Here is a 14,057-nt window from a genome sequence, read left to right as displayed (position 1 = left end):
ATTCTCTTCTCTACCTGATATCATCATTTAATTGAAATTGTCCTTTCCAAAGTTACCAGTACCACTCTCTCTTGATCCTTCTCCTATCTATTTAACTCTTTCTCAATCTTCTCAGACTCTTTTGCTGTTGCATTATTCACGTTTTGGTCTCCTAACTAGGGGAGACCTTAAGGCTTTATCCACTCCTCAATCTCCTTTGCTTGTTCATCCATCATGTCATACAATTTATTTATTTATTTATTTTTGTTTTGCAGGGCATTGAGAGTTAAGTGACTCGCCCAGGGTCACATGGCTAGTAAGTGTCAAGTGTCTGAGGCCAGATTTGAACTCAGGTCCTCCTGAATCCAGAGCCCGGTGCTTTATCCACTGCTTTATCCACTGCTCCATCTAGCTGCCCCCATGTCATACAAATTAAATATGGGTATCTCCAAGGCTCTATCCAGGATCTTTTCTCTTCTCTCTATATTCTCTCAGTTGGAAATCTTAGTACCTCTCATGTACTCCAATATCATCTCCATGGAAATGATTCCCAAATCCATAAAGCCAGCCCTAGACACTCTTCTTATGCTACAGCCACACAGTCACCAACTCCTTATGAACTGGATAACTTATAGGCATCTCAAACTCACCTGTCCAAGACACAACTCCTTATCTTTTCTCCTGAATTCTCCCTTCTTCTCAACTTACCTATGACTTTTTTTTTGGGGGGGTGGAGTTTGAGGTTTTTTGTTTTTTGGGGTTTTTTTTGCTGAGGTAATTGGGGTTGTGACTTGCCCAGGGTCACACAGCTAGTAAGTGTCAAGTGTCTGAGGCTGGATTTGAACTCAGGTCCTCCTGAATCCAGGGCCAGTGCTTTATCCACTGTGCCACCTAACTGCCACCTTACCTATTATTTTTTTAGGGAGGCAGTTGGGGTTAAGTGATTTGCCCAGGGTCACTCAGCTAATAAGTGTCAAGTGTCTGAGGCCAGATTTGAACTCAGGTCCTCCTGAATCCAGGGCCGGTGCTCTATCCATTGTGCCACCTAGCTGCCCTTACCTATTATTTCTAAGGGTACCATCCTTCTCCCAATCACCCAAGTCTAGAACTTCAGTGTTTTCTTTGTGTTCTCATACCCACTCACCCAACAGAGCTAATCCAGAGACAACTAGGTGGTGCAGCAGATAGATACCTGGACCTGGAGTCCAGAAGACCCAGGTCCAAATCTTCCCTTAGACATTTACTAACTGTATAGCCCTGCACAAGTCACTTAACCTCTGCCTCACTTTCCTCAATTGTAAAATGGGCATAAAAAGACCCCCTATCCCTCAGGGTTGTTGTGAAGATCAAATGAGATCATACTTATAAAGTGGTTGGTATATAGGAGACATTTAAATATGTGTTTCCTTCCTTCCCTCTTTCCTTCCTTCCTTCCCTTCTTTATTCCATTATGTCTGAATGGATTCTTGGCATTTTTGCCTTTATATCTCTCTGCTTCTCCCCTTCTGTCCACTCAGCTAGCCACCATCCTAGTTTAGGTCCTCATTTTCTCTTACTAAAACTTTTACAACAGCCTTCTGACTCATCTTCCTGCCTCGGGTCTATCCACACTCTAATTGCTGTTGTTGTTTAGCAGTTTTTCAGTCATGGCTGACTCTTTGTGACCCCTTTTAGGGTTTTCTTGGCAGAGATACTGGAGTGGTCTGCCATTTCTTTCTCTGGCTCATTTTACAGTTGAGGAAACTGAGGCAAACAGGGTAAAGTGACTTGTCCAGGGTCACACAACTAGTAAGTGTCTGACTGGATTTGAACTCCAGGCCCAGTGCTCTATCTACTGAACCATGTAACTGCCCCCCCCCCCCTAGCCAATGGGATTTTCCTAAAGCACAGGTCTAACCATGCTATCCCTCTACTCAACAAACTTCAGTGGCTCCCTATTACCTCTAGCACCAAATATAAAATCCTCTGGCATTTGAAGTTCTTCATTACCTTGTCCCTTCCTTCCTTACTATTTTTCTCACAATTTATTCTCTTCTGTGCACATTACAACCCAACTACAGAGAACCACTTGCCATTCCTCACCTTCCTCTCAGAGATTAACTTCCATCTACTCTATCATTTTATACATCTAGTTACTTACATGTTGTTGCCCTGCCTACTAGGATGGGAACTCTTTGAGGACAGGGACTGTTTTTAGCCTTTCTTTAAATCTGCAGCATTTAATCCAGCACATGGTACTTAATAAATACTTGCTGACTGACTGGAGAGTAGGGGAGAAGATGGGCTCTATTTTCTCAATCAAGTGAGCTTCTCTGCTGAGCGGAAATAGGGAGAGTGTGGCATGAGATGCTTGAGAAGAGAAGACTTGGAACAGCGGATGTGGGGAATGTTCTAGAGAGGGGAGAATGAAAGGATTACCCTGTGGCATCGAGATATGGTAAAATAAATTCGTTCTGGCCTCAGTATGTGAGTAGGAGCAGAGGAGGTCAATGGTGGGGGCCAATCCAGGATTAGGACTTTAGCAAGGCATGAGTGGTGATAGGACAAGGGGCAAAGTATTCATAAATGGAGGACAGGGTAAAGATGAACTGGCTAACTATAGGATCAAGATTAGGAAAGGAGAAAAATGAAGCCAGATGGCCTTGAAGAGCACTGAGGACTTTAATGCCCAAAGGTTATACTGAGGATGAAGAATAAGTTTAGGAAGAGTGAGGAACAGGGAGAAATAGAAAGATAGGAGGTTATGGTCAGATAGAAAAATAATAATAATAGTAACTTTTGGTGTTCAGTTGTTTCAGTCATGTCCGACTCTTTGTGACTCATTTGAGGTAGTGGGTTTTTTTTTTGGCAAAGATACTAGACTGGTTTGACATTTCCTTCTCCAGCTCATCTGACGGGTGAGGAAACTATATCCAACAGGGTTAAGTGACTTGCCCAGGGTCACACAGCTAATAAATGTCTGAGGCTGAATTTGAACTCTGGTCTTCCTAACTACTTACATTGTTATAGTGCTTTAAGTTTCACAAAACACCTTCCTCATACTGACCTTGTGAGGTAGGCAGCGTATCATTTTATGGATGAAAAAAACAAGGCTCAGAGAGGGTAAGGGATTTGTCACTGGCTACATGACTCATAAGAGAAGCAGTGTGGTAAAGGTGAAAACACTATTGGATTTCGATTCAGGGAATCTGGATACAAACCACAGCTACACCATTTAGTATCTGTGTGATTCTAGGCAAATTACTATAGTCTCAGTGGGGGGGGGCAGCTAGGTGGTGCAGTGGGTAAAGCACAGGCCCTGGATTCAGGAGGACTTGAGTTCAAATCTGGCCTCAGACACTTGACACTTACTAGCTGTGTGACCCTGGGCAAGTCACTTAACTCCCATTGCCTCGCCAAAAAATCATTACTATAGTCTCCTCTATAAAATGGGAGGCTTGCAACCTTTCCCATATGGACCTCTCATATCTGATGTCTAATGTCTCTTCCAACTCAAGGATACTAAGTGTTGTATCTGGATCTTTAGGGGGACTTTCTGGCTGTCCATGGCAGAAGAAAAGGGAAGGGAAGGGAAAGGAAGGGGGTGGGGAGAGAGATAAAGAGCAGGGGACATAAGGGAAGAACCTCTCCTACCCAGAGGCAAGGGACAGATGATATAACCTCTGAAGAAGACCTTGCTTGAAACCCCTGGACCACCAGAAATGCTCTACAAACATATTAGATCAAAGATTTAGAGCAGCAAGTAACCTTAGAAAAAACCTAGTCTAGGGGTAGCTAGGTGGCGCAGTGGATAAAGCACCAGCCCTGAATTCAGGAGTGCATGAGTTCAAATCCGACCTCAGACACTTAACACGTACTAGCTGTGTGATCCTGGGCAAGTCACTTAACCCCAATTGCCTCACTAAAAAAAAAAAAGAAAAAAAAGAAAAGAAAAAACCTAGTCTAACCCACTCCTTTTACACATGAGCAAACTGAGGCCTAGAGCAGTGAAATGATTTGTCCGAGGTCTCATAGCTTGTAACTGACAGCTGGGATTTGAGCCCCTGCGAATCTAGACTTTTCACTGTTATCACCAAAGTAACTTGGACAAAAATGAGAATAATGAACACCCTTTAAGGGACTCAGAGCCACTTATGATTGGGCACATATAACATACACTGGGGACACTGTAGATATGCAGAAGCTTATACAGATATGTGGGAACATGTGTAGACAGGCCAGTTTGGGGACCCCTTCCTTTCTTCCTTTAGGCAAGTTCATTACTTCCAGTATCTCAGAGCTAGGTATAGAGGAGAGGGAGGAAGTTGCCTGGTGAAGGCCTCACGTCTGCTCCTTCAAAGCCCTAAAGTGAAATATAGGAGCTTAAGGGGAGCCGACAAGGGTGCTGCTATGTTTCCCTGAATTTCAGGCCCCAAACACATAACTCAGAAGACCAGATTCCTAACCTAGGAGGAGAGGGGAGGGGAGAATCCTGCAGCACCACCTTCCCAAGGCAGGTTAACTCTTTTAATCCTATCCCATTTGTTGTGAGGTGCCAAGAGAGAGGGGTAGGCCAGATAGCCATGCACTTACGGAGTGCTCCATTAAGACAGTTGCAGGTATGCATGTGTAAGCCAAAGCATTCTCATTTTACATCCATGCATGAGAGTTCATGCAGGGTTCAATGCACACACACACACACATGTGTGTGGGAGCATGCACATGTGTGTGCGGAGCTGGGAGATGAAGCCCACAGCCTGTTGGCGGCTGGTTAAATCAGGGTATGTGTAGGCGGCTTCCTGCTATAGCTAGCTGGAAGTGCAGCAAGCAGAGAAAATTGAGCTTCCAACCCTACTCCCTTCAGATGGAGGAGGGTCCAAGGGACCCCACCCTCCTCCTCCTCCTCCACCCTCTCTGTCCTAACCAACTGGAGGGACCTTATTTCTCTGCCAAAGGGCAGGACCTTGAGGCTTAGATTCCAGAACCAGCCTTGCTGTTTCCTCACCCCTCTGTCTATCCCTGGGAATAGGGGGAGAAGGTGGCTCTCAGGAAGATGCCAGAGAATATGGGCCTTGGGGGCAATCTAACATAAGGAAACCCTCTGCTCCATCCTGACTCCAGGCCTTTTCACTGGCTCTCCCCCTGACTTGGAATTCTGTCTCTCCTCTACACCCTGGTTTGCCCAGTTTCTTTCAAAACTCAGCTCAAATCTCATATTCTAGTGGACTCCTTTCCCAGCCCCCCAAATTGCCAGTGCCTTGTCTCGGAGATGAATTTTCATCTATGATGTATAGTATACATCTTTTTTTGGTGGTTTTTTGTTTTTTGGGTGAGGCAATTGGGGTTAAGTGACTTGCCCAGGGTCACACAGCTAGTAAGTGTCAAATGTCTGAGGCTGGATTTGAACTCAAGTCCTCCTGACTCCAGGGCCAGTGCTCTATCCACTGCGCCACCTAGCTGCCCCTAGTATACATCTTATATAGTTCTTTGCATGCTGTCTCCCCCATTACAATGTGAGCTCCTTAAGGGGCAGGCACTGTTTCTGCCTTTCTTTGTATCTCTAGATCATGGTATAGTCCCTCAAACATAGTAGATACTCAAAAAAATGCTTATTGGTTGGTACCAAATGCAGTATTCTTCCCACTGTTCCTCACTGCCTCTCATAGTCCAATCACCTCACATTACAGAAAACGTGGTAGATGGTTGTAAAATAACTTGCTAGCCCCTCCTCTGGTATTCTCTCCACTCCACCACACTGGCTTCCCTGACCATCTTAAAGAGAATTTCTTCTTCAGATTTTCCATATGCTATGGTACTGTTCATTTATCATCTCTTACATGCTCCCTCATATACCCAGATAGATTAGAAGCTCTTTGAAGGTGGGGACTCTGTGTTACTAATTTTCTATCTTCTATAGTGTCTAGCAAGGTTATGGGCACCTAGATCATGCTCATTAAATAGCTCTTAATAACTGGGAAGGAAGAGCTGGGAAGAGAACTGAGGATTATGTCTGGGTTTGAGCTATCCCTACACTCCTCTTGGAAGGGAGTATTATGAATTTGGCATCCCCCAACCCCTCAGCAAGAAAAAATTGGTATGAGACCTGGATTCGAAGATCCTATTGGGTGTTTATATAAGGTTGGAAAGGGAGGATACTGGATCCTAATTTGAGAATATTAGAACCAGGGAAGAATCTGAACTTCCAGTCTGGAATTCCATGGGAGGTCACTTACAACGGTAATGTTGAAGGCATATAGCAGGTCAAAGGGCAGAGCAGCGATGAGGTCGATGAAGAACCAAGTGGCCAGATAATGAAGGCCAATGGAACGGGGGGCAGAGACAACTTGGCCTGATTGGGACACGTAGGTGGTGCGGAAGTTCAGGATAATATCTGGCAAGAGAAAGGGAGAGAATACGAATGTCACCCAGGGAGCTCTTTTGATTAGGAGAATAGGAATGGTGCCCACTTCTAACCAGCCCCGGGGATTTTAACCAAGGAGTTGAGGAACTAGAGTTTCATTAGGGAATTGTGACTGGGGCTTCGGGATTGGAAAAGTTGTGGATGGTGAGTATGGGCTAGAGCTAGATTGTTCTCTAGGTGAGGTGAGAGACTCCATCCATGCTGGGATCCCAGAGACCTGGGGAAGGGGGTGGGTCCTGAGCCAAACTGTAATCAGTACACCCAGGAGAGGGAACACAGATGGGTACAAGGGCTTAAAGGAAGGTTGGAGTCTGGACATTGGAGGTCCCAAAAGCCTCTGGGGTGGGCTCTGACCGAGGATGAAGAGCATCTCCACAACGATGTCACTGACGAGGGTGTGCCGGGTGGTGATGGGGCTGTCATCGGCGCCTGAGAAGCAGACGTTGTAGGGGACAGTGATGGCCACGTAGAAGGTGGCAAGGAGGATGAGGCCATCCCAGAGGGCCTTGGGGACACTGTAGTGAAGGAGGAGGCAGCGGGACCCCCCCACAGAGGCTACCTTGTATTCAGGCACTGACGGCTTCGGTTCAAACACGTTCTGGGGGAAAAGGAATTGGGGCTGGGGGGACACTGGGGGAAAAAGGGCTGGGGTAACATTGGGAGGAAAGGGGCAAGGGGAATCATGAGGTAGAGGGATTGGGACTGGGAGGTCTGGGAAGAAGGAGGCAGAGGCTGGGGGTTGTCCAGAATGCAGAGAAAGAGTTCTCTGAATCAGTGTATCCCTAGTTGGAGTCCCTCTCACTGGCTCTATAACTCTTCTCCTTTGTCTTGTTTGACTTCTCTCTTCCCTCACTCTCAAATTAACTCCTTTGGATCAAGCTGTTCATATTTCTGAGGTCAGCCTCAGGTTTGCTCAACTTGGCCTAGTGCTTGGCTTGGGATATGGGGTAGAGTCCCTGATTCCCAATGTGTGAGGAGTAAGTGGAGATGCTCTCCTGAAAGAGAGCTGGTGATAAGTGGAGTCCATGACTTCTAGGTCTAGCCCTGAGGTCATTAGCTTCTTCCTTCTCAAGCTTTGCTTCTGGGCTCAGGAAGTGGCAGTGGAAGGAGATGAAGCCCTCCAGGGATGGTAATCACACCCTCTTCTACAATTCTAGTAATCAGCCCAGAATATTAGCTAATATGGTCACTTGCCTGGGACTAGTGGAGAGGGGGAAGGGGAGGGAAAGGATCCATTGTAGGGCTCTTGTCATTCTCACAGCCTAAGTAGAAGACAAATGCTGATCCTGGGAGAAGGTGACCTTATCCTTAGGAACCTCACCACCCAATTAATTTCATCATGCATTGATATCAAGCAAAACTATCAAGCAATAGGTAATGCCAATAACACGTATCTTGCCCTTTTAACAACAAAAAATGGGATGATATCCTAACCCTTCCCCAAGGGAACAGGAACCCTATCAAGGAAGGCATAGCACAAGGTAGGGAGATGGGGAGAAATGGGACTATAAGAACAGGAAGACAAGATATTTGGGGGGAATGGGAGACAAAGGAAAAGGAATAGAAGAATTTGGAAAATGGGAGTAGGGTATATTGTAGATAGCAAGCTATAAAGCTAAGGAGTTAGGGATGATTGGTAGACAGGAAGACAGAGGGATTTGGAAACCAAAGACTGGGAGGCTAGGACAACTGGGAGATGACTCACATTGTTGGCTTTTACATTGCCCTGACCACGTCGGCCAAATTGGGTGGAAAGCCTGTGGAGAACAGTGTGACCCTGCCTCCTGGCTGTTCGAAGTCTTGAACTGCCTCCTTTCCTGCTTTTAGTCTTCTCTGCTGGGGGAATGAGTTGGGAAAAAGCATAGTCTGGGAACCTGGGGCAACAGGTAGAGTGTCATCCTTCTCAGCTTGGGCCTCCCTTTCTTCAATAGGCCTTCCCATGGTCTCCTTTCTACCCCATCATTCTCCTCCCCCCCCAAATTGCTGCAGTTACCATGGTTATTTCCTCCAGGGGGACCCAGTCCCCGTCCTTGGCTCTGGGTGATGTCTTTGAAGGAAAAAAGGAATAGCACCACGTCCCCCATCTCATTCTTGATTGGCATCATATCCAGTAGACACCAGAAGGCTGAGCCTGGGTAGAAAAGGGAAATATGGGCATCACAGGTAAAGAGCCCTGGTTGCTCTATCAGCTCTAAGATATCTTATTCTCCCAAATAACCCTTTCCTTTGGTCCAAGAAGGTGAAACAGGGCTTGTTCTTGGACAACCAGAGGTGAGAGGATAATAGAACATAATGAAAATTAGAATAGAAATATCTTATTCTGTAGATCAGAAACATAAATAAAATTAGAATGTAAGCTCCTCTAGGTCAGGAACTGTCTTTTTGCTTGTATTTGTATCTCTAGTACAGTGCTTGGCAGCTGGTAAGTGCTTAAAAATGCTCATTGATCTGGCTTTTAAAATGTGTGTTGACTAATTACTAATGTCACTATAACATTTTTAAGTTGACAAAGCACTTTTTGCATATGACCTTATTTGAGCCTCCCAACAATCCTGTGAGACTCTAGATATAATTACTGCCTCCATTTTACAAGTGAGGAAATGGAAGCAGTGCTTTGTCCTAACGAGTGACAGATGCAGGATTTGAATATAGGTCTTTTTTTTTTTTCCTGTGGGGCAATGAGGATTAAGTGACTTGCCCAGGGTCACACAGCCAGTAAGTGTCAAGTGTCTGAGGCTGGATTTGAACTCAGGTGCTCCCAAATCCAGGGCCCGTGCTTTATCCACTGTACCACTTAGCTGCCCCCTAATCCGGGTCTTTTTGAATCTGTCAGGCCCTTTAGCCACTAGGTCACCCCAGGTCTCTTGGGGCTCAGAGAGTTCTCACCATCCTTTCGGTAGAAGCAGAGCTCGGCTCGGTGCTCCTGCCGGCCCTCCAGAGCTTTGTGTAGTCTCTGCAGGGCAGGCTCGCTGGTCTCAGGGCCATAGAGGAAGCGGCAGCTGCAGGTTTTCTGCATCACCTCAGTTCGGCAGAAGCCTGTGAGGTCGCAGAAGCCGTCAGAACAGTACACGATGGGATAGCCTCTTGGACCCTGAGCATTAGCCAGCAGGAAGTTACTGTCTGTGGGGAAGAGAAAGGCTCAAGATGTGGGTAAGGGGAGTGCTTCAATGGGGAGAGGAAGCTTTTAAGGAAGACTATCTTAGGTTCAAGATGAATAAGATGGATCTGGGGTTACAGACACAGGATCACAGATGCCAAGATTTAGAGCTGGGAAGGACCTTAGCAGTTATTTAATCTAGCCACTCCCCACAACTATTTCATAGACAAAGAAAACAACACCCAGGGAGGTTCAGTAACTTGCCTAAGGACACACAGGAAGCAAGTAGAACAGAGAGTCAAACCTCGGTCCAATGTCCCTAAATCCAAGGCTCTTTCTACTACTGCACAATCTCCCCAGTTCTATCTCAGGAAAGGCCTAGACCTGGGGAAACTGGATGTCCAAGTTCTGAACTCTACACTAGACTAAGAAGCTAAAGACTGGCCTGAGGGAAACAGACCCAAGTTTTATTCCTGGGTTGGAAAACTGGAGCAATGACTTAGAAGGGAGGAAATTTGATCCAATTGCTTTTCTCCAGGCAGGTAAAAGATGATTCTCCCCTTTTTATAGATGAGACTCAGAGAAGTTAAGTGACTTGTCTAAGGTCACAAAGTTAATACAAACTATGGGGAAAGAACTAGAATCCATTCCCATTGTTTTTTGGTTTGTTTTTTTGTTTGTTTGTTTGTTTGGTGGGGCAATGAGGGTTACATGACTTGCCCAGGGTCACAGTTAGTATGTGTCAAGTGTCTGAAGGCGGATCTGAACTCAGGTCCTCCTGAATCCAGGGCTGGTGCGTTATCCACTGCCCCTCCACTGTCTTTTAGAATTCTAGAATGTTAAAGCCCTGCAGAGTCTGTAGTCCTGCCCACTTCATTTTACTGATGAGGAAAATTGAAACCCAGAAAGAGGTATGACTTGCCCAAGGTCATACATTTGTTTAGTGGAAGAGTCAGACATGAAACTAGATCTTTTAACTCCAGGACTTCTTCCACTATAGCACAGAGATTTGGAGGGTTAGGGTGGTGGTAGTAGTAGTAATCTTTCCCTGGTGCTCAAAGTTTGAAAAGCCCCCTCTAGAGCCTCTCCCCACCCCCTTTATCCAATCCCCATAACAATAGGATGGGGGCTGAGGGCTGGGGGGAGTGGGGGAATGGCAGACTATTCACTATTCTCAGTAGATGGGAGGAGAGAGGCCAACACAGCTTGAGCTCAGACTCAGGGTCAGAGGCCAAATGGAGGTAAGAGGCTATAAATTCCCACTCCAGCCCCCTTCTCACCTTCTCAGAGTCCTAATGAGGGGACAAAAAGGAGAGGGTGATACTTGAAAGGGGCACTGGGGGTGAGGGGAAAGAAGCAGGGCCCCATGCTCTGCCTCCTCCCTCCATCTCAGGACTGGTTGCCACGGTGATAGGTGCTATGGAAACTTGGGAGGCGGGAGGAGGAGGGGAATGGAGGGCGGGGTAGGGCCCGAGCAGCTTCGCATCCACCCTCGGGTACCACTTTCCTTCCCCTCCCTCTCTCTGCTGGCCCAACCTCCCGAAGGGGCCCTCTCAGCTCCTTTGTAAGAAAAAGGGGAAACGTAGGAGGGGCTCTAGGGCGGCTGTCCACGGTCCTGAACTGAGAACTCTAGGTAGGTGGGATAGAGACGGGCATTCCACTCCACTACAGAGGGCAACCACCCCCTCTTTAGTCAGTAAGGCAGAGATTCTCGGTCCGTGGTTCTTCGATCTGTTGTGTAGGGTGCACATGACCTTGGTCCCAGACTCCCTTTGCACTGAGCCAGGTCCCAGTGAAGTCCGGGATTTTATTTCTTTGGGGGGGGGGGAGAGGAAGAAAGGAAAAACTGGAGTCCTCAACTAGGCAAGACGGCTTCGGCTCCCCTTCTCTTTAATCTTCCCGCCCCCCTTGCCCAGTTCCCCCCCACACCCTAGATTAATACACACACATACCCACCCACACACATGCCCATCCCCGTAGCGCAGTCCTTGGGGGCTGGATTTTGGAACCCGAGATTTAGGGGAGGGGGCGGCCCTGGGCCTCAAAAAACCCCTTCGCGCTTCGGCTGCACAAAGAGCCTCTCCTGTCCCCGCCCCGAGCTACCTCGACCCTCCCACCCCTGACCCTTTGCACCCACAGTCCGGCCCGACTCCAAGCGTTTCTGGCTCTCCTGGATGCTTGCCCCCACAAGATGTTCCTTGCTTTTGTCCCGCCTCTTCAAGTGGCGCTAGCCCAACGCATTTTCGGATACCCAGTTCTGACCCTTCCTCCCTCAGTCTCTCCCTAGTTCTCGGAATGCGACTTCTCTCCAGTGTCCTTGGGTTCCCCATCCCCACCTTCACTTGTGTTTCCGTAGCGCCCAGTCAGACAGGACTGGGACAGGTTGCAATCTCTGTCCCGGCAACCCTGGGGTCACCTCAGCCCCTTGCCCCCTGTCCCAACCCCCTGCAGCGCTCGTTCCCTACTCACGAGTGCCGTCGAAGCGTGTGGCGATCGTGTCCAAGAAGGTGTTTTGGGGGGCCAGCAACCCCTTCATGACAGGCATGGCCCTGGGGTAGAGAGATCCAAGTTCGAGGAGGAGGCTACAGGGGGAGGATTAGCACGGCCGGGCAGGGTGGGGCGCGCTGCCGGCCGGGCCGGGGCGCCCCATGCGCCTGCCTCCCTCCCTTTCTCCTCTCCTCCTCTCCTCCTACGACGCTGCAGCCTCTGTGCTGGGCTCCGGGCTCAGCTCTTCTCGGCGCCGCAGCCCGGGCCACCCCGCCCCCCCCAGTCCCTTTTGGGGCTGCGTTCTTTCCCCCCAGTGGCCTGGCGAGCGCCCGCCACGTGGCCCCCACCGGGGGAGGGGCTGCCAAAGACAGCCCCCCTCCCCTCTCAGCAGCCCACTTCGCAGAGGTAGGGTCCGCCCACGCGTGTCTCAGAGGGAGCTGGCTGACGACACGCCCACAGGGGAGTCCTGGAGGGATGGGGAGAGGATAACGCTGAGAGAACGTCCCTCCTCCCATGTGGCCCCGCCTCCTAACCTGCCCTCTTCCTTCTAGAGAGCTGTTGGCCCCAGGTGTGATCCTGTTTCTGCTCTGCGGACCCGCCTCCATGCATGCTTCTGGACCTCCCACTCCTGGCTCCGCCCTTGGGCTTCCCCCTCGCTTTGCCCACTCGGGACCAGATACTTGGAGTTCTGTGCCGCGTGCTGGAAGCCAGGAGCCCCCTATTGGGCCCTTCCTTTATTCATTCCCCCCAAATTAGCTCTTAATGATTTCAAGAGGCAGCGGGGGCGCGAAGAATAGAAGGAGGGCATTCTACCTGTGAGACCTTGTGCAAGTTACTTCACTCGACTTCTTTTTCCTCATTAGTGAAATGAGTCATTGGACTGGATGACCTCTTAAATACCTTTGCCACTCTAAATTTATAAACTTGTAATAGCTGTCAGTAATGAGCATATCGTCAGGCAATGATGCATAGTGGATGAAGTGCTGGGATTGGGATCAGGAACACTTGGTTTCAGATATCGCTTCACACAGTACCTTAGATATGTGACCTTGGGCCAATCATTTAGCACAGACAATTCCCTAGAACGCATCTACTAAGTCAGAGATGGGTTTCGATCTGCTTTAATGTATGGAGTTTCCACACCAGAAGTTCCGAAGAGAACTATATCATAAATCCTTTTGATAGTCTCATTTTAACTTTGCGAAGCGTTATGATCCCATTTGGATCCTCCCGACAACGCTGTGAGGTAAGGTGTTAGCCTAACTTTCCAGGTAGGGAGAGATTAAGTGACTTGCCCGTGGTCACATAGGTACTAAGTATTGGAGGGTAAATCTAATTCCAAGCCCAACATTCTTACCACTATACCCCACTGCCTCTCTTTGGCAATGATCCCCACCCAATCCTGTGTAGAAGTAGACAAAACCACATGGTTTGTCGAAGGAGGAAGATTGCCCAATTCTCAGCTTGTACTTTTTAAAAAATCGATATCTTTCATTTGAACATCACCTTTATTTCCCTATATACTCCCCACCCGAGTCTTCCCTGTAACAAAGAACTTTTTAAAAGAAAAGAAAGGAAGAAATTTAATCCCCCCACAAACAGTAAGGAAAACTAACACATCAGTCAAGTCCTACAGTAATGCAGTCTTCCACCCCCTTGGTCCTTCACCTCAGCAAAAAAGAGAGGGAGGTTCAGCCTGTGTTTCTTAAAAATACTTATCCTAACATCTTACTTTGACATCTCCCACCCCCACCCCCTGTCTCTCTGTCTCTGTCTTTCTCTCTGTCTCTCTGTGTCTGTGTCTGTCTCTGTCTCTCTCTGTGTCTCTGTCTCTGTCTGTCTGTCTCTCTCTATTGGAAAGAGATGTAGAGGAGACAGAAACCTAGGGAGGACTGAGACTCTGGGGCAGCAGGGCTGTAATCCAGCCTCTAAAGGGTACTTTAGGGCTGAACTACAACAGGAAAGTATACTGGTGGGATTGCAGAAAGAACATCCTGACCCTGAAGGAGGAAAGTGAGACAGGAATAAAGGCAGCTCTAAGCTTTTTTCTTCCCCTCTCTCCCTGCTGCAGGGGAACAGGTCAGTGGGATGGCG

At 48.1% G+C, this 14,057-nt stretch overlaps 1 protein-coding gene across 4 annotated transcripts in view; it reads right to left on the bottom strand.

Moving 5' to 3' along the window:
* Window positions 1-12,221, bottom strand: part of KCNH4 (potassium voltage-gated channel subfamily H member 4) — a 28,181-nt gene extending 15,960 nt beyond the window's left edge. Inside the window, exons 1-6 of one of the 4 annotated variants that reach the window (XM_043963602.1) lie at window positions 11,946-12,221; window positions 9,266-9,499; window positions 8,373-8,510; window positions 8,085-8,212; window positions 6,734-6,977; window positions 6,192-6,349 (exon numbers count right to left, since the gene is read on the bottom strand). In XM_043963602.1, the coding sequence (XP_043819537.1) occupies window positions 6,192-6,349; window positions 6,734-6,977; window positions 8,085-8,212; window positions 8,373-8,510; window positions 9,266-9,499; window positions 11,946-12,021 (978 nt within the window). In that variant the 5' untranslated portion in view covers window positions 12,022-12,221. Of the gene's footprint in view, window positions 1-6,191; window positions 6,350-6,733; window positions 6,978-8,084; window positions 8,216-8,372; window positions 8,511-9,265; window positions 11,290-11,945 lie in introns of all 4 variants that reach the window. The other 3 variants (XM_043963601.1, XM_043963605.1, XM_043963604.1) reach the window with 3 other exon arrangements.
* Window positions 12,222-14,057: the final 1,836 nt, after the last annotated feature.

The sequence above is a fragment of the Dromiciops gliroides genome, chromosome 4 (genome assembly GCF_019393635.1).
Source record: "Dromiciops gliroides isolate mDroGli1 chromosome 4, mDroGli1.pri, whole genome shotgun sequence".
In the NCBI taxonomy this organism is placed as follows: domain Eukaryota; kingdom Metazoa; phylum Chordata; class Mammalia; order Microbiotheria; family Microbiotheriidae; genus Dromiciops; species Dromiciops gliroides.
Note: the sequence above shows the minus strand (reverse complement) of the source record. Positions and strands in the feature narration are given on the sequence as shown.